The 23,641-nt window shown below is 37.6% G+C and overlaps 1 protein-coding gene across 3 annotated transcripts in view; it reads left to right on the top strand.

Annotated features, from left to right (window-relative positions):
* The window catches only part of NNT (nicotinamide nucleotide transhydrogenase), an 88,582-nt gene that overhangs the window by 42,632 nt on the left and 22,309 nt on the right, over positions 1 to 23,641 (top strand). For all 3 annotated transcript variants that reach the window (XM_043488522.1, XM_043488521.1, XM_043488520.1), the window contains exons 8-18: positions 998 to 1,131; positions 1,402 to 1,593; positions 2,489 to 2,642; positions 5,626 to 5,787; positions 6,886 to 6,996; positions 7,908 to 8,053; positions 9,257 to 9,452; positions 12,764 to 12,997; positions 14,103 to 14,263; positions 15,818 to 15,997; positions 22,885 to 23,044. In XM_043488522.1, coding sequence (XP_043344457.1) covers positions 998 to 1,131; positions 1,402 to 1,593; positions 2,489 to 2,642; positions 5,626 to 5,787; positions 6,886 to 6,996; positions 7,908 to 8,053; positions 9,257 to 9,452; positions 12,764 to 12,997; positions 14,103 to 14,263; positions 15,818 to 15,997; positions 22,885 to 23,044 — 1,830 coding nt within the window. The remainder of the gene's footprint in view (positions 1 to 997; positions 1,132 to 1,401; positions 1,594 to 2,488; positions 2,643 to 5,625; positions 5,788 to 6,885; positions 6,997 to 7,907; positions 8,054 to 9,256; positions 9,453 to 12,763; positions 12,998 to 14,102; positions 14,264 to 15,817; positions 15,998 to 22,884; positions 23,045 to 23,641) is intronic.

The raw sequence follows: 23,641 nt of genomic DNA, 5'->3' as shown, positions 1-23,641 counted from the left end.
TTGTGTTCAGTGCTTTATCCTCTATGTAAGAATTAGTATATGATTTAAAATGTGAAATATCTTGTGAAGAGTATGCTCCATGAGAAAAGCAATCTTTTCTGTTTTTCTACCAGTAAATTCCCAGCACCAGGCACAGAACTCGACTCAACAGAGGTACAGAGTAAATAGTTGTTGACTGGGAATAAAAATGTATGGGTGATTTCTAAGATATTTTGGAGTTTTGGTATTCTATCATTTCCATATCATGGTACTCCTCTGTCTCTCCTTGAAGTTATCCTGTATTAAATTAAAGTTTCCAGGTGGTACTAGTAGTAAAGAACCTGTCTGCCAAAGCAGGAGACATAAGAGACATGGGGTTCAGTCCTTGGGTTGGGAAGATCACCTGGAGGAGGGCATGGCAACCCACTCCAACATACTTGCCTGGAGGAACCCCTTGGACAGAGGAGCCTGGCGGGCTACAGTTTATGGCGTCACAAAGAGTTGGACCTGACTGAGGCGACTTGGCACACAGCACAATAAATATGTGGGAAAACCTGGTGACATTGGTTAAGATGACTGGAAATACTATGTTGGAATTCATAGATTACTACTGAATATTCCCTTGACATTTGTGATGTTTATGAATTGTCCAATATGCATGCACACAGTTTCCTTACTAGCTTATTTATTATGCATTTACAAAAAACAGGCAAAATGTTGACTTTTTCTTTTTTCATGAGTGGAGCTGGGTGTAAACCAGCTGGGAGGAGCAGTGCTAGTTGAGGTTTCTGTGGTTAGCAGATGGCAAGAGTTGTTTGCTAGTTCAGTGGCTCCTTCCTGCCCACTGGCTTTGTGGCTCATGCTCATCCCATTTCTTCCTTAGGTGACCAGCCTTAAGGGGTTTCTTGAAAGGGTTCAATTTGTGAGTACTCAGAGACTACCATAATCATTAGAATATAGAGTTTTAAAAACTCACCATGTGCTTTATACTGTTTTCTGTTTTCTTTGGTTTTACTAGGTAAAAAAGCTCCCATTTTGTTTAATAAAGAAATGATCGAGTCCATGAAGGAAGGTTCAGTTGTTGTGGATTTAGCTGCTGAGGCTGGCGGAAACTTTGAAACCACCAAGCCAGGAGAACTTTATGTTCATAAGGTATAGCTCAGAGCTTCCTCTTGCTACGATCCTGATCCTTCATCTTTAGTGATTTGTGAGAGGGTGTTTGTTGCTTTAAATATTTAGAGAAACTGAGGCCAGACATTCTCTAAAATTAAAAATAGTCACATTTAAAGCTCTTTTTGAAATATGTATATGTATGTATATAAAGATGTATAATTTCAAAACTTAGCCTTGGCTGAGAATTGTCCTGGGAAGAATGTGAGCATTTAGTAATAGACCTTTCTGACTGTATTTTTACTCATTTAGGGAATTACTCACATAGGCTACACAGACCTTCCCAGCCGAATGGCCACTCAGGCCAGCACCCTGTATTCCAACAACATCACCAAGCTTCTGAAGGCCATCAGCCCCGACAAAGATAATTTTTACTTTGAAGTGAAAGATGATTTTGACTTTGGTACAATGGGTCACGTCATTAGAGGAACTGTAGTGATGAAGGTGAGTAAAGAGAGCTATTGCTTCCTGTGTTTTCATTCTACATTTGTTCTAGGATTTTTGTTTATGGAAGAATCCTATCTTGGAATTGAGATATATTCTAATAAATATGTGTTGCGTTTATGTCAATAAAATTTATTTAAAAATTCAGAAAACCTTAAAGAAAAATATTGCAAATATGCATGTGACTCACTTAAATATGTATTGCTCTTGAAAAATGGAAAAAAAAACCAAACAAAAACCCCAGAATTGAATAAAGTAAAAATTAAACATTCCCCCACCTATCTGCTTTTAAGTTCTATTTTCTTCCTTATATGTTCTATGCACATACTAATTGTACGTCTATGTGTGTATTCATGACACAGCCATTATATATTTATGTGCATGTATGTGGTGCTACCTGGAGAAGGAAATGGCAACCTACTCTAGTGTCCTTGCCTGGAAAATCCCGTGGACAGGATCCTGGTAGGCTACAGTCCATGGGGTCGCAAAGAGTCGGACACGACTGAGCAACTTCACTTTCACTTTCATGTGGTGCTAATGGTAAAGAACCTGCCTGCCAATACAGGAGACATAAGAGAAGTGGGTTCAGTCCCTGGGTTGGGAAAATCCTCTGGAGGAGGGCGTGGCAACTCACTCCAGTATTCTTGCCTGGAGAATCCCATGAACAGAGGAGCCTGATGGGCTCAAGTCTATAGGGTCACAGAGAGTTGGACACGACTGATGGAAGTGACTTAACATGCACACACATGTTATATATTTATATAAAGTGATGTTGTAAACTATATGAATTTCTATATTTATTTAAAATTGTTTTTCAAAGAAGAGTTTTTCTGTAACACTGAATTGACTGGATGCTGGATGGTTTAAAGAGTGCTGTTTTTCTAATTTCTGTTAGGATGGCCAAGTGATTTTCCCTGCTCCCACACCGAAAAATATTCCTCAAGGAGCCCCAGTAAAACAGAAGACAGTGGCAGAGCTGGAGGCTGAAAAAGCAGCTACTATCACGCCCTTCAGGAAGACGATGACATCGGCTTCTGTCTATACAGCAGGTAAGGGTTCCTTTTATGAAGATTTAGACTTTGAATTGTGACTGTATTATGTGAGTAATGTATTAACTGTCAAAGTTAGTAAATGAAATATAGCTGCCATTCATTGGGTTCTCAGGACTTGGCCTTGTTAGAAGCAGTTTTCACATGTGACATGTCATCTGTCCCACCTCTGTGCACTTGGAGACTGCACTGTCCACTCTCAGAGATGCAGGCACTAGGGTACATGCTGGAATGAACAAGTGAGAAATAATACATAGGCGGTTAATACCTTTCATTTATAAAAAATATTTAAAATATAATTGTTAATGTTTTTATATATATACACCAAATATAATGAGTAGTGATGTATGTCAGATTGTGTTGTTATAAAGTTCAACTAAATGTGCTTATTGATTTATTTTTTGTGGTTTATAAAACATCACTTGTGATTATCTACATCTCTGGGTAAGATGGGGGGGACCAAATATTTGCTTTGAAGAATAAACAAGTTATTCACCTAGTAGAAAAAATTCAGTTTTTAAGTTTTTATCTCTTTACAGTTTAACATAGATTCTTCATTTTCTAATTAATCTTCATGAAGACACTAAAGAATTATCATAAAATAGTGATATTCATTCTGGCTATGAATTGTTAGAGTTTGAAATATGGAGATTTGATTTTAAGTTGGTTTGTCTCATAGAATGAATTAAAAATGTTTAGATTTGTGAGAGCCAAAATACAAACAAAGCACACTATAAAGAATTAAGGACCGGTACGAAGCACACAGAATTCTTGTAGCCTCAGCATTCTCCAAATTCCCATGTGAGGCCAGATGTTTTAGGCTAAATATGTAACTCTCCTTGAATAAAGAGCAAGTCTCAGCAAAATGACTGAAAAAGCCTTTAGTTGTGAACATTGTGAATAGATGGAGCAGTGTCCCTATTTGCACTTACTTATTAAAAAGAAGAAACCATATTGTTGTGTTGTACAAGGAGAGTATGGTCAGTAGATTGTAAATTTCCATTTTTCTTTCAGACTCATAAGGAAATGTAGTGAGATATAACAATGATTTATTTTTCTAGGTTTCTCTTATGTTTATTGAGTCAAAGTTTATTGTGTTTTAATAGATACGACAGTGGCATATTCCAGTGAATAAAGGGATGGCCGTCTATTTAATTTTTTGTACCCTAAAAGTTTCTCCCTTATAATAAAGCGAAGTGTTTTTCTTGAACACTTCTACCATATGTTAGAATCTATTTAACTAGCTTTCTTCAAAGAATGTGATTTGCTTTTTTTCCTTTTTTTCCCTGTTTTTCTTTTCTTTTTCCTTTATTATAGAGACTGAATGTAGCATATTTGACATTAATGAATGTCAAATGAAAAGACTTTAGTTTATTAAATAGTTAATAAGAAAACCTTCAACTGAGGAGTTTCTATCTTAGATGGCCAACACAGTTGATTGCAGGTGATGATAATTTAGTGCTTCATAGCTAATGTGGGCATTTAGTGAGTGCTAGGCATCATGCTAAACACTTCACATGCCTTAGCTCATTTATTCCCTATCAGAACTCAGTGAGTTGGGCATATTATTATTTTCTTTTTCTACATGAAGACAGAAAGGATTAATAATGTTACAGAGAATACTGAAGCATAGAGAGGTTAAGTAAGTTGCCTAAGATCATACAGCTAGCGAGCAGTAGAGCCAGAATTTGAACCAGGCAGCCTGGCTTAAGAAAACATGTCCATAAATATAACCCTGCACAGATTCTCTGATGTTTAACTGAAGCTCAAAACAATATTCTGTCTAACTCTCCCTCCAGATGGTTAACAGGCTATTCATGGGAGCCCTGGAAGTCTTATATGTGGGTAGGGAAATAAAACTGCATAAACTTTCCTAGTGGTCCAGTGGTTAAGACTCCACACTTCTACTGAAGGGATCCCTGGTTGGGGAGCTAAGATCATGGGGAACTATGCCATGTGGGGTGTTCAATAAACAAAATAAAAAAATTTAAAACTACACTCTTACTGAATAATTTAAAGTAACTTGTCAGTTGCTAATGTTCCATCTATGCCACTTGTAAAGAAATAGACCATGTCAAGGGGAAAAAGTACCTTATTCAAGGAAGTTAAATTCCAGCATCCTGGTCACCCATTATCATTTGGTTTTCACTGACCGCTAGGTAACCCTTTCTTCTGTTGCAGAACAGCCATCCACATGTTTGCTGTTAGGAAAGGTGATAATTAAAGATGTATGTTGAGAGCTGAGTGTTTGTATTCTGCACATTCTTAATTTAATTTGTATTTTTTTCCCTTTTTCTTTGTAAAATCCTGTTTGCTGACTTGGTGTTGAGGCTGGAGCTGACTGCCCTGGCCAGCAGTCCAGTCCAGATTTAGGAGCAATTGCAAAACTTCTGTCCCGGGTGGGTGGAAGCCATATGTTTTGGGGAGGTGCTGGAGTGAATGAAACCCTTCCTACTCTTTTAAAATCCCTCTTCCTCAGCCAAATCTGAGAGTGACATGAAATGGGCCTCCCCAAAGTCTGTCTTATAAAGGTTGTGCCTTGCCCAAGTAGAAAATGCTTTGGTAGATCCTCTATAGGCCTATAATTCTGGAATAAAAACACTTGTATAAACACATGTGGCATCGTCAATGAAATTTAAAGCAGAGAAGAGGACAAGTTATGCAGAGGAAAACGTGCAAATTATTATTAAGGTGACTCATAAATTTTACTAGATGTTTACAATTTATTTTAGGGGGTGGTGGTCAGGAAGTTGAGTTTTGCTCACAATACCTTTAACTCACTTTCACCTCCCTTCCCAATCATGAAATGTCTCAAAAAAAAAAGCAAAAAACAAAAAACCCCAAAAACAACTCATTATTTACAAGGGTGTGGAATTTTGAAGCCTTGACTTTGCCACATGTTTGTTTGTATGTGGGTGTGTGTGTGCTTTTAATCCTCCTGAGATAATTGGATGTGAGCTCACACTCTTTCCTCTTTCTCCAGGTCTCACTGGGATACTAGGTTTGGGCATCGCGGCTCCTAATTTAGCCTTTTCCCAGATGGTGACCACTTTCGGCTTGGCCGGCATCGTGGGCTACCACACTGTCTGGGGAGTGACTCCCGCTCTCCACTCACCGCTGATGTCTGTGACTAATGCAATCTCAGGTTTGTTCCCCTCTTGTTTCCTCACATCTTAGGTTTTCAAGGGCTTATTCAACTCACAGAGTGCTTTCCATGAGGTTTATAAAGTCTGTGTTTCCAAATCGTAGGGCTTGGCATCGTGGTGGTGGTTGTGGTGACTTGGGCTCCCAGAGGTTGAGGGGTGGGGTTGGAAGGAAGAGGCCAGGGAGGTGTGTCAAGCCTTTGGGCTGCCCCCATTTCAAGCAGGGCAGAGCCACTGTTTCTTCTTTCAGTTATGATTTCCTTTAAAGAAATGATTCCTCCAAAGAAATTTGGAAGCAGTGTTTCACAGGAGCATGACAGTTCATGCAGTAGTGTATACGGCTCTTCCTAACACTGTTGTTCTCTGTGACCCTAGCGATGGCTCAGATCTGAGGAATGAGACCCACATTGGACAGATATAGGAGCCGCCCTGGCTCAGAAACCTCATGGCCCTGGTGGGCATCTTGCCACAGGCATAGCTTTCAGGATCTCCACCAGTGAGGTGAAAGTCGCTCAGATGTGTCCGACTCTTTGGAACTCCATGGACTGTAGCCCCGCCAGGCTCCTCTGTCCATGGAATTCTCCAGGCAAGAATACTGGAGTGGGTTGCCATTCCCTTCTCCGGGGGCGGATCTTCCCAACCTAGGGATCAAACCCAGGTCTCCCACATTGCAGGCGGAATCTTTATGTCCGAGCCACCAGGAAATCCCCACTGGGAACAAGTCCAATTCCAAGAAGTACTCTGCTCGGGAAAGCCCAAAGCTGTGGCTCTCACCATCATATATTTTTAGTTCATGTATAGCATTTTCCAGTTCGGATGCTTCGTATCCAGCAGAGGTCCCTTTCCACCACAAGCGATGTTATCTAATAACATTATTGCTTTATATCTTTATCAGGGGAACAGAGCTAGAAAGTTCAAGGTTAAAATTCTTACGCAGAAAGAGAAAATGTTTTGCAACTCTTTGCCCACAAAAGTACTTCAGTGAGAATGTGTATGAGAACTTTCTCCTTTATGGTGTGTGTGCTTGTGAGCTTTTCACCGATGACATTTGCTTTGGCAGCGTGATTGTTTCTATTCACCACATCCTTGTTTCTTCCCAGGGTTGACCGCAGTCGGTGGGTTGGTGCTGATGGGAGGACACTTGTATCCTTCCACAACTTCTCAGGGCCTTGCTGCTCTTGCTACATTCATATCCTCAGTCAACATTGCAGGTACAAGGACAGGGAAAGAACCCAGAGTGCTGTTTTTGGTGGAGACATGAGAAGCAAATATAAAATGATATATATTTGTTAAAATATTTATATTAAATATAGAAAATAATTAAGTATAAAATAAGCATTCTGATTTTAGGAATTTTATCATGCCTTTTAAAAAAATGTTTCACTCAGATTATAAATGCTCTGTGTGAGGGGGAATTGGTTATTTTTGCCTATTGGTAATTTTTAGAAACTATTTGATAAAAGAGCACCCCTATCCCTGGGTGCCCCAAAACGAACAAATAAAATGATGTCTTGCTTAAGGTTAACTGGAAGGTTATTGCATGCATAGTTTTGAATTAAGCTGACTTAGATCTATCACCATAGCATCTTTAAATAAGTATAATTTTAGATAAAACTTTAGCCTTTTGCGTTATCCTGTCCCATGTTCCTGAAAACTGAAAGCCTAGCACATGACTTGTGTATGAAACTCATTTGATGCTGTTTTGTAGCTAAAAATTCTTTAATGTGTCCAGCAGACCTAGTACCTGCTGATATGGTATTTTTTTAAATTACTTATTTTAGGGTTTAACAAACAGAATAACCTATAAGAAAAAAAAAATACTGGCCTTTTGATCTTTTACTTTCCTGAGCTGTTTGAAGAGCTAATTTATTTTTAGTCATGCAGAAATAGTTGGTTCTGTGCTCTGATAGCAGATTTTCTTCCTGAATGTCTCTGGGGTTCCCCCTTCAATGTAACTGGCTCAAATGATAGAATAACTTCTATTTTTGAGGTTTTAAAATATTAACTTAAAATGGTAGGTATTCCTAGATGATAAAGTTATGCTTATCATAGAAAAATTATAGCGCTTTAAAAATTATGTTGCTTAAGATACCTCTTTTTGTTTTATATTTACTTTGATAAGGTGGCTTTCTGGTGACTCAGAGAATGCTGGACATGTTCAAGCGTCCCACTGACCCTCCGGAGTATAATTACCTGTATCTGCTCCCTGCTGGTACCTTTGTTGGAGGATATTTAGCCTCCCTCTACAGTGGTTATAACATTGAACAGGTGAGAATCTCTTTTGAAAGCTTTCTTGTTTTGGTACTGTGTCTTTGTCCGAGTGAGATTACCATTACCATTACCATTACCAAAAATCGCATTTCTCTAATCAAATATAACAGTAACTCTTGAAGCATCTTGATCAAATAGAACATTCTCATCCTCTAAGAATCAGGACCCTGGATTCTAGAGACAGCTTTGCTCGCTAACTCTGCAAATATGGCTTTACCTGTTTGTCCCTACATTTTTCCACTTGTAAAAAGATTCAAGAAGGTTATAAGTGTCCTTTTTATGTACCTAGCTAGATTGTTGTGGGGAGACAATGAAATAATCAGTTAAGAATTTGAAAATGTTTTATTAAAATACTATCAAGTCCTTTTCCTATTTATTTTCTTCATCTATGGATCCGGCAGATGTTACACCAGCGCATTTAAAAAAGAAAATTTAAAAATGAATGCTGCATAGGAAAACAGAAATAATCAAGTTGAACTCTGAAAGTTCTGTGTCTAAATATAATTTATAATAGAGATTCAGCTTTGTTCTGAGCTCAGTTATACCTTTCTTTTCAATGACTATTGTAGAATGCAGCCTCTCTGACAGCTGAAAAATCATGTCCCTCTTAGTTTCTGCTGTTTCTAACATGTATTTGTTGAATGAACATCAGTCTTTGAGAAGAGTTAAAGCAGTGAGTCAGGGAGATTTATGTCAGCATCCCAGATTTGCTATTTACTTATCATTTGCCCTTAGAAAAATTATGTAGCCTCTTTAGGCATGGATTTTCTCTTTTATAAAATGAGGATGATGCTTCTTTCCTCCTGTGAATCTCAAGAGACTGGGTTATAACTTATACAATGTATATAGCATGGTCTCTGGCACTTACAACCTCACGGGGCTGGCTCCCCTGTAACATTGGGTCAGGTCTAGATCTCGTAATAACTCCATTTAAATTTAGGTACTTTTATCAGAAGAGATCAGTGTACGTAAATGGTTTAATTGCAAGTACAATTTAAAGTATTTAGTATGTTAATATCCCCAATGGATAGGAATATATATTGAAATATTAAAAGAAGAGATCATATTGGCTCTTTTAACTTTAAAGTTGTCCCTAGAAATGTCTTTAGAGAATCACGTTTCCTCAAAGGAAGTTCTCTTTAAGCTGATGGACTGAATGTTTTTGATAACCTCTCTGTTTCTTCCTTTTCCTTTGAAAAGATTATGTACCTGGGCTCTGGCCTTTGCTGTGTTGGTGCCCTGGCTGGGCTTTCCACCCAGGGGACTGCACGTCTTGGCAATGCCTTGGGCATGATTGGGGTGGCCGGAGGCCTGGCAGCCACCCTCGGAGGCCTGAAACCGTGTCCAGAATTGTTAGCTCAGATGTCTGGAGCGATGGCTTTGGGCGGTACCATTGGTAAGCACTTGTGGGTTCTGCCTTGATATAAACCCATGCCCTTTGAAAACCTGATGGCAGTTAGGCTCAGAGATTTAGGAATACATTGTTAGGAGTAAGAACTTTTAGTTGCAGTTCAGTTTCTGAATATATATGTATCTGTTTGAAGCCCATATTGATAAAGGAATTAAGTTGCCTGAATGGAAGTTGCTTCAGTAAATATTTTGGCAAAAGTCACACAGTTGGTACTATAATTGTCATTCAGAAATAAACATTTTAAAACATTGAGTAGTATGAACTGTGTCACAAAAGTGGGCTAAGAAGTGCCTTTACTCAGTTCTTGTTTTCCTTTACTGACTGTTCGTTTAGCTGATAATAGAACAGGAGATTAGAATACTTGTATGTGTGTACTGCCTGTAGGTTCATGTTTTATTCTGCTGGGTTTAAATAACAGCAGACGATCCGGCTTCATACCTGTTAAAAACGTGGAAAACGTGTGCCAGCAGGAAAACCACTGGTTTAGTTTTATTCAGTGACGTGTTGGGGTTGATTGTTAAATTTTCAGGAATCTTTTGAGCTGGTTGTTAACCCAGCCATTATAAAAAATCAAATTATATAAACTTAAAACTAAATAAATTAGAAACAAAGGTAATAATCCTGAACACACTAATGAATTAACTAGCTTTTATTATCCCCACTTTTGAGATTATCCATGTGTCTTATGTCTGTGTGGTAGAAATATTATGTAATATGGGCTTCTGTGCATCTCTTCCTGAATCCATATTTAATGCCATCACATTGTAGCTTCAGATCAGCCATGGCAGTTGTATTTACACCATATAAGTCAACAAATGCTACAAATCTGGGATTCATTTACTGTTTTGTTGATTGTCCAGACCTAAGAGAGTGATGGAGAAAATGTTAATGCAGTTTAAACTTAAATGTGTGTTTTGTCTGTAGCCATTATATTATGAATTGCACAAAAAAATAGAATATTCTTCTAGTATTTGGAAACTATTTTCAGATTCAGCAGAATTCCCACTCACATAGTTGACAATGAGTGAAGTTCTTATATGCATCTCATTGTTTCACTGTCATTTTATTTGTTAAAGTAAACAAAAATCTCAACCAGCATTCATGTGGAAACTATACTCATTCATCAGCTGCAAACACTAGGTTGGCTGCAGATACCAGAGTTTGGCAAAAATCAACAAAAGCATTCTGTGAAAGCCAATTGGCTAGATGAAGCTTACAATAAAGAATATTGTGGGAGGTGGGAGGGGGGATCAGGATGGGGAACACATGTAAATCCATGGCTGATTCATGTCAATTTATGGCAAAAACCACTACAGTATTGTAAAGTAATTAGCCTCCAACTAATAAAAATAAATGAAAAAAAAAGGAATATTGTATATATTTTTATTTTTTGAAACTTGTGTACTACATACATTTTTATGAGTAAAAACTTCTGTATTTACACACACACATTTTTTTAAAAAAACTTAAAGTTCATTTATTTAAGTATAAAATCGACAATATTCTAAGATTGGTAAGAGTAATAAAAATATATGTATAATGATGTATATAATTGTATATATCATTTCAGTGGATAAGAAAGTAATGACTTAGACCTACAGCTATTAAAAAGGTAATAAAAAGATAATAAACTATATTAAAGGTAATAAAATAGGTGTTATTCATAATTTTATAACTATATATCCCCAAGAGTGATACAGGCTGAGATTTAAAAATTTATAGTAAAAATTTACATCTATTGAAATTGAAACAAAAAAGCATCCTTTCAGAAAAGTTAAGTTCATACAGTTTTACTAGTGAATTTTTCTAAATAGTTAAGGGAAAAATGAAACACCACTTTTACATGAATCTTTTTTGAGAATAGGAAAAAGGAGCATTCTCTAATCTATTCACTTTTTAAAACTTATTTTGTATTGTGGTATAGCCGATTAACAATGTTGTGATAGTTTTTGGTGAACAGTGAAGGGACTCGGTCATACATACACATGTTTCCATTTCCCCCCAAACTCCCCTCCCATCCAGGCACTCACACCTGTTTTTATCCTGGGAGGCTGGTGGTTAAATGCTTAGCAGCACAGCTTTAGCTTTACGTCTCCTGTTTTATTTCTCTGGGAAAGCTGTGCATACTTTCTTACAGTCCCTGGAAAGGCACTTGAAGGAAAATGCTTGTGCTGTAGGTTCATGGCAGGAAAACCTTTAGATGTGGTCTTTGCAAATACTACGAGACCCAGTCCTCTGTACCGTCTGCCTGTAGCCAGGTAACTCCAGAGTCTCCTGGTTTGGTTGTTTTCTGTTCAGATATTTGCATTTCATTACCTTTGGACTTGGCTTCCTTCTGCCCACCTGAAAGCCAAGGCCACCTTCATTCCAGCTGTTCCTTGCGTGCTCAGGGGCAAGTGATGCCTAATAGGGAAGGGAGCCTGGGCTGTTCATACAGTGGGGAGAATTTAAGGAGTTTAGTTGGAACTTTAAGTAATCTGAAGAAGTGTTAGTCTAGGAGAATGTTCAGAGGTTGTAAGGAGAAGTTGATGCTATGTGTTTGGGTTCTTTAGAGTTGGCATTGGTGAGGTGGTTGAAAGAACCTGCTATATGAAAGGGTATTTAATATTTAAGCCAATGTTCTTGCCTGGATAGTCCTGTAAGAGAGATTTTTGCGAGGAAGTAGATAAATAGTTATTAATGACAATGATGGATAACCTTAGTGTTGTCTTTTTTTAAACTGAGGAATAATTGACATATAATATCATACTAGTTTCAGATCTACAACATAATAATTTGATATATACATATATATATCTTGCAAAATGATTGCTGCAATAAGTCTAACATTTGTCACCATACATAAAATTTTTTTTCTTGTGATGAGGACTTTTAAGATCTACTCTCTTAGCACCTCAATCTGCAATACAGCTTTATTATTAACTATAGCACCATGCTGTACATTCCACCCCCAGGACTTACTCATTTTATAACGGGTCGTTTGTACCTTTTGATCCCATTCACCCATTCTGCTCACCCTTTACCTCCTGCCTCTGGCAGTCACCAATTTGTTGTCTGTATCTGTGAGCTTGTTTGTTAGTTCAGATTCCACACATAAGTGAGATCATATGGTATTTGTCTTTCTCTGTCTGGCTTATTTCACTTAGCATAATGCCCTAAAGGTCCATTCATGTTGTTCCAGTGACAAGATTTCCTTCTTTCCTGTAGCCAAGTAATATTTAATTGTGGGCTTTATTGGATTATTTCTCAAAGGTCTGTCCTGCTTTAACTTTTCTTTGACTTCCATTTCCTGACAGGATTGACAATTGCAAAGCGCATCCAGATCTCTGATTTACCTCAGTTGGTTGCTGCTTTCCACAGTTTAGTGGGACTGGCAGCCGTGCTCACTTGCATAGCTGAGTACGTTGTAGAATATCCGCATTTCGCTACGGATGCAGCAGCCAACCTCACCAAGATTGTGGCCTACCTCGGTACTTACATCGGCGGGGTCACCTTCAGTGGGTCTCTCGTTGCCTACGGAAAATTGCAGGGTAAGCGATCCAGTGTAACATGGAGGTGAATATCTATTGTTTAGGGTGTTCAGGGGTCCATTTCAATTTCAGAAAATGGCTTAGTAGCAGAACCTATTAGGCGAAGAGTATTTGTATGACTCTGGGAAACACTATGAAAGTTTTTTTTCTCAATAAAGTTGGCTTCTCTTTATTGGTCTTTACAAATCTCACAAAACTTTGAAGCCAAGGCTTCTGCAGACAGCTCGTGGAGGATACTAGTGCACAGAAATTTGCCTACAGGGACTAGTTGACACTTGATGATACATATGAACAAAATGACGGCTTCATAATCCTTGTTTAGAGATGGCTGTATAGCATTCACAGAAATGAACTTTATACATTTCCCAGAATAGAGAGAGGCTTATTGAATAAATTTGTGTGATTAGTATACAGTACTTACTTTGAAAATAAATACACATTTTAGGGGTCTAGTGTGGCAGCTTTGGCTACCATTAACGCCAACCATGAAGATAGAAGTGGAGGGAAAAAAAAACACCTCTTTCTGCTTTCAGTGTTTTCATGAAAACATGAGTCTCTGGAAAAACAAGTTTGTGATTTAAAAACCTGATCTTGCCTCTCAGTAATCAAGTCATTAGAATTAAGTGGGGAACATCATGAAACTTAAAAATCACAGAAGAGCTTAATGCCTATGATATACTCTGTCTTTAAAAGCAGCTAGCAAACAAGGACCCTTCTCCCTTGGGCTCAGTTGATAGAATCAGAAAAACAAATGGTCTAGGACTGTTTTGAAGTTTTAAGTAAATAAGACCACACTTAACTTCTGTATTGGTCATCTGGGGAAGAAAAATCACTTCTCATGATTCCATGACAAAGAGTAAAGAACTTGTGTGATCAAAGGACAGTTAAGCTGAGCCATACTTTCCCCACTTCCATTAATGTTTATATGTAAGAACTCTAGTGTATGCTTTCATGTTTCAGTAGCTGGTGATATAAAGTGCTATTTTAAGTAGCATGTTTTTATCCTAATATTACATTTTGTAGCTTATGATTAAATGACTTAGAGTGTTTGAGGGGATTTCTTGGGACACGTCTTGCATTCTAATGGCCCCATCCTCCGCCCTAGGAATCCTGAAGTCCGCCCCTCTGCTGCTCCCTGGGAGGCACCTCCTCAACGCGGGCCTGCTGGCCGCTAGCGTGGGTGGGATCATCCCCTTCATGATGGACCCCAGCTTCACCACCGGCATCACCTGTCTGGGCTCTGTCTCAGCCCTCTCTGCTGTCATGGTAAGAGGTCAGAGATGGAAAGCACGTTCTTAGTGAGGAACTAAGTATTTTATTAGGTTACAGTCTAACCTTATTTCTGTCTCATTAAGACCCCTGATGGATGTTTTAATATGCTGTTATGTGTTCATCTTCGTAGAGTTTGAACAATATAGAAAAGTGTAAGAATAAAATTCTCCTTCTCTTCACTTACCCCTGTCCAGACTGTCACATGTGACACCTTTATTGCTCTGGGGTCTTTTTACTGGATCAATGAATCAGTCAGTAGGAATTTAAAGAGCCAAGAGTTTCAGTTCTGTTCATTAGGTGCCTGCTCTGTGACAAGCCCTCTAAAATAAAACAAGTGTCAGAGAGATCCATTGGTTGCCCTCACATTTGCCGGAAGCTCTGATATCAAGCCAAATAGTCATATAAAATGAACTGCATTTATTAAACCCTGTGTGTTCAGTGGGGGAGTTCAGAGAAACCTCCTAGGATAGGTTGGTCTTCCTCTTCCTCTCTGGTTATTGCATTTAGTATGTGGGTACATACAGTATTCTGTGTGTCTGTATGTCACAATTTAGCATTCTGTTATAGCAGTGTATGGCTCTGCTGAATTAGCTCTGTGTCGTTCACGGATTGCTTCATGTTTGTCTAGTATACTCTTAGTGTATACTTCATTCACGAAGTTTATGTTAAAAATTTTAAAAATCATCTGTGGTGCTTAGCACAAAGTTAGACATGTAGTAATTGCTTCAGCTTAGTTCAGTCTCTCAGTCGTGTCCGACTCTTTGCGACCCCATGGACTGCAGCATGCCAAGCTTCCCTGTCCATCACCAACTCCCAGAGATTGCTCAAACTCATGTCCATCGAGTTGGTGATGCCATCCAGCCATCTCATCTTCTGTCATCCCTTATATGATTATTTGGCTTGATCTCGGAGCTTGCATCAAGTGTGAGAGCAACTAATGGGCGAGGTATCTTTGACGCTTGTTTTGTTTTAGAGGGTTTGTCACACGGCAGGCACCAATGCACAGAACTGAAACCCTTGTCTCTTTAAATTCCTATTGACTGAAACATTGATCCAGTGAGAAGACCCCAGAGCAATAAAGGTGTCATGTGACAGTTTGGACAGGAGTGAGTAATTGCTAAGTCACCCAAAACTGTACCCTCAGATTTTCAAGCCAGTTAAGACTGGGCTTGTATTTAAGTTTTAGCTGCTTCTCTTGGCACCGACAGGACCCTCCTTGCTCATCAGCTAGAGTCATAAAAACTGTAACATCAACTCAATGCTATTACTTTTTTCCAAGTGTAGACCCCTCTCCAGTTTCTGCCTGCTCATGGTTAGTGCCTCTTAGGTATTTGGGGATTTTTTTTTTTGCAGGTGGAAAACGTGGTTCAGTGTTTTTACTTGTTATATCTGTAGGAGAGTCGGTCTGATAGGGGTCATTCCCAGGCATGGAATTTACGTGTAAATGTATCAGTTGGAAAACTGGAATGATTATGAACCACAGTGCCCAGTGTCAGAGGTTCCTTTCCAATGTGTAGATTTTGAATTCCACTCTGGTTTCTGTACTAGGGCGTGACTTTGACGGCTGCCATTGGGGGTGCCGACATGCCCGTGGTCATCACTGTGCTCAACAGCTACTCAGGCTGGGCCCTGTGTGCGGAGGGCTTCCTGCTCAACAACAACCTGCTGACCATCGTGGGTGCGCTTATCGGCTCCTCCGGCGCGATCCTGTCCTACATCATGTGTGTGGTAAGGAAGCAGCCAGTGAAGGAGGAGATACTGTTCTGAAAATCAGGACCTGTCTGTTATTTCTGTTATTTGCAGCAGAAATGACTGTGTCAGTTCTTTTTCTGTCTAGCAGAAATATTGGAGTGTTTCGTTTGAATGAATTTGCCAGACTGCTGGTAAAGTACCTGAGTGTAGATAATTTATAAAATTAAATATAAAGACAAAAATCTTCTAACTTCATCTGGTGATTAAAACACTTAAGATTTTATTTTCTGATTTTTTCTTTGTGTATTACAGATCTCTGTGTTACTTGTCTGGTCATATTGTATGCTGTGTGTTAGTTGCTCAGTTGTGTCTGACTCTTTGTGACTCCATGGACTGTAGCCTGCCAGGCTCCTCTGTCCATAGGATTTTTGTTTAATTTTTTTAATCTTCCAAGTGATAGTTTTGCTGCTTATATTAAAAATGCTGTTTAAATACTGTTTTTAGGGTTTCATGTTAATCTATCATATGGATATTCAAGATTTAATTTTTCCCCCATGCTTTACCTTTAGTGTTGTTTGATATTTCTTTCTCCTACGTAAGCACATTTTGGCACTTCTGATTTTTGTCTTAGGATGATTCCTAGAAGTGAAAAGCTCATTTTTTGGGCTTTGTCTTCTTTTTGTCATGTGGTTTCCAGAAAGCATGCTGCAATTTACACTCCCACTGGTCATCTGTGAGAGTGCCTATCTTGAAGTTTTGTGGTCAGCATGGTTTGAAAAAAAATTAACAAAACAAATACTTCCTAGCTTCTTTTTTGTTTCTAGTTCTCTTCTTAATGGCAAGAAGATAACCTGCAAATATAAAGTTTTGACTAAAGCACTATTTCAAATGATAGATATCATTCTCTAAATAATAGTTTTGAAAGACTGTGAAAAGACAAGCATGAAACTGGGTGAAGTCAGAATTGCCTTTATACTGATTGATCACTCAGGCAGAAAAATGACTCCACCTTTATTAGAATTTTAATAGCCCTTATTTTACAACTCAGAGTTTCTCTTTATGTTTTAATTTAAAATTGAATGCTAAAATTATCTTTTCATAATAAAAAATTAGTTTCCTTTGGACATACTATAAGTACAAAAATTTGAAAGCCTGAGTTCAAAACCAGCTGAGAGGTTTCAAAATAAAATCCTTTAAGTTGTTCAAGGAGTTTGAAAAGGTGTTTCCTATTGGAAGAGTGTCAGGCTTTGGAGTATTTTTTTTAAAGCAAATGTTTATAAAGAAGAAAAATTTATTCAGTTGTATTATAGTTTTCTTGCTTCATTTGGTAAATTTGAATGACCAGTGGGGGGCAGCAGATTGTCACTAATACAGTTGTGTCCTCTTTGCGGCCCCAGACTCTAGCACGCCAGGCTCCTCTGTCTATGGATTTTTCCAGGCAAGAATACTGAAGTGGTTGCCATTTCCTACTACAGGGGATCTTCCTGCCCCAGGGATTGAACCCCGCGTTTCTTGCATCTCCTGCATTGGCAGGCAGATTCTTTACCTCTAGCACCACCTTGGGAAGTCCCACTTAAACTTATGGTTGATGTCAAATACTAATTTTAAAATTAGATGGGAGGATTTGAATTTTTACAAGGCCAGTGGGGAGAGGAAGGGGGGACTTGTATATAGTTCTTGAGAAGTCAGCACGGCTGCCTTCTAATCTTTATTCTTTTTCTCTTAAATGGTTTTCCTTGTTGCTGTTGTTCAGTCACCCAGTCGTGTCCAACTCTTTGTGACTCCATGGACAGCAGCACACCAGGCCTCTCTTTCCCTCACCATCTCCTGAAGTTTGCCCAAGTTCATGTCCATTGCATCGGTGATGCCATCCAGCCATCTCATCCTTTGACGCCCCTTTCTCCTTCTAGCCTCAGTCTTTCCCAGCATCAGGAACTTTTCCAGTGAGTCGGCTGTTTGCATCAGATGACCAAAATACTGGAGCTTCAGCTTCCGCATCAGTCCTTCCAATGACTATTCAGGGTTAATTTCCCTTGAGATTGACTGGTTTAATCTCCTTGCTGTCCAAGGGACTTTGAGGAGTCTCCTCCTGCACCACAGTGAGGTTCTTCAATTTATCAGCAGTATTCCGCACATTTCTGTGTCTTTTATTTCCTCTCTGTCCCTTGCACTGGGTTTCTTCTGTTGTTATAGTAACTATAACAAGTTTTGAAATAGCACCTCTATAGCTTTAGCTAGAATAAGGTATAAAAGGCACTTGTTGAAAGTACCCTTTTCCGCATGTGTTTCTGCAGTGACAGCATCTCTTTGTTTTTCAGTCGCGTCAGGTGGCTGAAGTATTGGAGCTTCAGCTTCAGTCCTTCCAATGTACTTTTGCAGTTATGTCATCTTTCTCTAAATTTTTATCTGTTCTTTCATATTTATTGACCTGTTTTTGCTGTTCTTTTTTACTTTCACTGCCTCAGGCATGTCATTTACTGTTAGCATACCTCAGATAGTTTTTAATACCTGTATTGTATATAAGGTTAATAAGGGCTCATAGCAGTCTGTGACCATAGAAATCACACTGGGTCAGATTGCTACTCTATAATAGCAAATTGTAGTAATTTGGAATCAAGAACAGTTGAAGCTTTAATTTTTTAAAAAATATTATTCGATTACAAAAATAAATGATATTTAATGAAACATCTTTCATTAAGAAAATAGAAAAGGATAAATAAGGATATAAAATAATCTATAATCCCATTACCACTTAACTGGTTAACATTAGTCTTAATTCTTATCTTTTTTCATATGTATATGTTTAAATACATTCTATGTTAACGTTTAATTTTCTTACCAATAAATTTTAGTGTCTACATATTATTATATCACAAAGTTATATCATAATTTATTTATCCAAGTCCATGATATTAGTTGTTTTTAATTTTTTTTTTTTTTGCTGCAGTATTCCTCCTTAGGCATCATGGATTATTTTCTTAGATCAAATTTCTGTGAGTACAATTACTTGACCAAAGGGAGTAAGATATTTTTGTTCGCTGTAGATATGGATAAGTTGATCTTCAAAGGACATTCCAGTCAAAGCTCCCACCAGTGATGTGTGGGGTGTTTGTTTTACTGCTCACTGTCCATTCCTATGACTTCTTGAAAAACAAACAAGACAACAAAAACATGCCTGCCATGTTTTATATTTCAAAAGTACAAATTTCCTTTCCTTCTCAATTTTCCTGCTCTCTGACTTTTCACATTAATCTTCATTGATTCTTCTCTTTATTATAAGAAATTGCTTGTTTCTTATAATAAGCAATTAGTTTATTATAAGAAATGGTTTATCCATGGCTTGTACTTATCAGCTTAGAGTGGTTCATAATAATAATAAAAGTGAAATAGCTACTTGTAATTGGATGTAGTATACTATGCTGGGTGCTTTACAAATATTGACTCCGAATTCTCAAACTAATTCTGGAGGTAAGAAATATTCTCATTTTACAAGGAAGATATTTTAAGACACCATTTATTATTTGCCTTTGTGTTTGTGGAGCCTGCCTTCGCACCTGGCACATTCAAGTGAATATAGTAATTTTAAAATGAGTGTTTTATTAGCTCATTTCCCAGTTTGGAATTCTCTTTGAGAAGTTATGGTAGCAGAAATACTACCTGTTATCAATATCTGTTAATATTACTAGTACGTTTGCCTTCATAATTTTATCATTTATTGAAGGAAATATCCAAATCCAAACCAGAGCAGAGTGATTTTATTATGTGAGAGGGGGTGGAATGGACCCTAAGTGTAACCATCATCCTGAAAATTGAATTTTTGTTCTGACAAAGAAGCCTTTTGGGTATCCTCTGAGTATTGCTTGGTTACACAATACCCAATATTATAAAAACTAGAAAATATCGAAAGTGTCTAAATAGCCAGCTCAAATGAATTATTTGCTTTATATCCAGAGGTCATAGAGACATTAACCTCTTTATGATTTTACAGTTCATTTACTTGAGATAGTGTCCAAATTAGGGCTTGGGATATAGAAGGCTTACAAAAATGCAACAGCATTCTCAGGCTGAATTCTCTGGTTTTTGTACTTTGCTGCTTGTTTCCAAGTGAAAATAAAGCAGAATGAAGTAAATGAAAGCCAAACCAAAAATAATTTTTTTTTGCCTTGTGATCAACTAATTAGTACCTATAAAGCGTTGAAACGAGGGGATGCTAGTCAATGGTATACATGTTGTTATTGCTTCGGTTTTATTTATTTTATGATCTTCCTTTGTTTTCGTATTTATTTCTTAGTTTGCTGGGAATTATGTGAATTAAGGATCTCTTTAATATAGCATACAATTTTCATTATTGGGCTTAGTAACTTAAAAGGAACAGTCCTGGACACTGTTGCAAATGCTTTGTCTTGGAGCTTGGGAACTCTGCAGGCTGTGGATCAGTGGTCACAGGGTAGTCTCATCAGTCACTTAAGCAAGCAAGCAAAAAAAATAAAAATAAAAAAAGGAAGCAGAACAAAGCCCTAAACCCTAAACGTTTGTTGGAAATATGATGTTGCAATGGTAAATTCAGAGATGAAGATTGATTTAGTTTTTAGGAGACCACGTGGAATTAGTGTAATGGTGATATAATTGAGGATATGTGTTTAACAAGTTGACTTTGATTGTTAAATTACTGTGTGGTTCCCTATTTTTTTCTTGTGAGATACCATCAGAAGTGGGTACACACTAATTAAATATTCTCAGAAATTCTTTCCTTCTCCATTCAGCTTTATAGGAAGAAAAGAAGGGTTCCTTTTAAGCCAAGTGAGAGTAAATTGGTCATATCTTCTACATCATATTTCTCTGTCATCTGTCTGTTTATGGGACTATGTGATCCAGGTGATGGAGCCTTTTTGTATGTTTCACTAGAGGAAAATTATAGCAGAAATATTTTAGTGTTTGAAATTGTTCTTTGAAACCATTTTTAAGGGCAAAAATTGATAGAACGTATTTCTAGTAATTTAGTTTCAAAATCCTGTGATTCAAAACTGGAAAGGATTTATAAAAATCAGCATATGTTGAATGTTTGGGAAGTCTCCGATATGGCTGTTTGGATTTTCATTCAACTTTGGATTTAAGTTGAGGAGGTTGTGTTAAGAATTTGAAACATCATGTTGGATTAGGATGAAGAACTTAAAAGCATCACTTTAATTTTTCTCTGATCCTCTTATCTGTTAGTAATATGCATAAGGATATTCTGAGCTTTATTTTATATGCAATAATCTTAGACAAATTTACCAGACTCTGGGCTCTGTAAATGTGAATGTCTGATAAATGAGGTTAGGTCAAAGGAGCAACTTAAAAATTCTGATGTTTTGACCCACACCTTTGAAACATAAGTGAGGCTCTCCTCTTCTCTTCTCTTTTCCTGCCTTTTCTCTGTCCCACTTCAGCAGTTTATGTAAATCTCTCTCCTAAGGTGGTAGCAGGCTGGCCTATCTTTGGATGAGTTGTTTGTTTTTTTTTCTCCTCTGATGTGTTACTTATCACTGAAAGTCTCCAGATGCTTTTTGCTCTTTAATAGTAAAGGGTTGTCTTTTAAAAAAAAGTATAGTTTGACACTTGTATAGCTTTAAAATAGTATAAATGATGGATCAATGATATGTTTATTAAAACCCTTAAAATAAGATTTAATTGTTTGAAATTTTTTTATGAAATGATATCAATTATGATAATTTGAGATGACTACTTTGATCATGTATAATGTTCTGAAAATGCTTTTGATTACTAAAAACATTCAGCTTCTGGTATTTTATTTCTATAATTTTTTTCTTTTTTACCACCACACCTCTCGAGATCTGCAGACAGTTTTCAAACACATTATTGTCACATGGTCCAGTCGTGTTTGTATTACATTGTTCAGTACAGTTGCTCAGTCGTGTCCGACTCTGCGACCCAATGAACTGCAGCATGCCAGGTTGGATGATTGTAAGTGAGCATCCAATAAATGCCTCCCGCTTATTTTTTCCTTAGATGATTTTTCTAGTTAAAAGGTGGGTGTAAATTTTAGTGAAGCAGGGTATAAACTTCGTCATTTACCTTTTTGGAAGTGAACTACTTAAAAAGGCTAATGATGAATCCAGTCACTTCTCTTCTTGCTTCTTGGACCTGTAGGTGCTTTGGAAATTGTCAACTCCTTCACTTTTTTTTCTTGACGGCAGAGGGCAGCAGACTTCTAAATGATAGGGGTCTCTATCCTTTGATTCTTCCCTGTTGCCTCTTAACAGCTTGAACTTGTAGCAGAGTTCACCTGAGATATCGGTAGGTAGAGTCACCTTGTACAATTTCTATAGCCTTCATTCTCTTTTACTCAGGTGAAATACATGCCAATATAGAGATAGAACTTGCTTAGTCGGTACACAGGTAAGAAGGACTAGATCAGAGTTTTTGGGCCTCCCCTGGTGGCTCAGATGGTAAAGAATCTGCCTACAATGATGGAGACCCAGGTTTGATACCTGGGTCAGGAAGATGCCATGGAAAAGGGAATGGCTACCCACTCCAGTATTCTTGCCTGGAGAATTCCATGGGCAGAGGAGCCTGGCGGGCTACAGTCCATGTGGTTGCTAAGAGCTGGACATGACTGAGCAACTAGCACTTTTTTAATATATGTTAAAGTCACTGGTAATTTTCCATTAAATGCTTTTCTAAAATTTATTTTGATGGAAAATATATCAGTGTGAAGTTGATTTTGTAGAAAACAATGATGTGATTTCCCAGATGTCTTTTCATCATTTAAGTTTTTGAAATAATTTTCAGACACTCAATCAAATTTATTTGGTTAAAATGTTTTAGGTGATCAAGTAAACGTCTTTAATTGACTCTGACTATCATATTCACAGAAAATTTGTGTGGATTAAATTTTCACAGCTGATAATTTTGCTCTCCAGGCAATGAATCGCTCCCTGGCTAATGTGATTCTTGGAGGCTATGGTACCACTTCAACAGCTGGTGGAAAACCCATGGAAATTTCTGGCACGCATACAGAAATCAGCCTTGACAATGCAATTGACATGATTCGAGAAGCTAATAGCATTATTATTACTCCAGGTAAAAAACCAAAACCTGAAAGCAAACAACCTATAAGCACTTAAAGTAATTTCTTGTAATAGGAAAAATCAAGTTGGAACTTACTCATTTTTGAAAATGTAATGGCAATTGAGAAACAACCCTGTGTACTAAGTGAATAGTACTGAGAATTCTTGGTTAGGTTAATCGTTTGGGAATCGTATAGAGATTTTATAAATTGAGGTAGTGGATTCTACCTGTGTTTTTCTGTGATTCAGTACAAAATATTTAAATGATCTTTGAGTCTTGGTTATTTTTTTTCTCATTGATAAAGTTTGGGCTTATGTCAGGATTAGATAGTATATGAAAGTGTTCAACTCACTCGTTAGACTCAGTAAAGGTTGATAAATGTTAGTATCTTTCTTTCTGAAAGTAAATATTTAAAAAAATCATTGAAAATCATGTGATTTCCAACATAGATGAGGCAACAAGTCCAGTAGAAAGGACTTGATCTAGAAGTCGTAACACCTTACTTCTGTTTTTCATTTTGCCTCTAGTAATTGACATGTGGCCCAAGTCAGTTTATCTCCCCAAGCTTCAATTTCCCAATTTCCTGAGGCTTAGCCCAGTACTTCTTAC

The sequence above is a fragment of the Cervus canadensis genome, chromosome 16 (genome assembly GCF_019320065.1).
Source record: "Cervus canadensis isolate Bull #8, Minnesota chromosome 16, ASM1932006v1, whole genome shotgun sequence".
NCBI lineage: Eukaryota > Metazoa > Chordata > Mammalia > Artiodactyla > Cervidae > Cervus > Cervus canadensis.
Note: the sequence above shows the minus strand (reverse complement) of the source record. Positions and strands in the feature narration are given on the sequence as shown.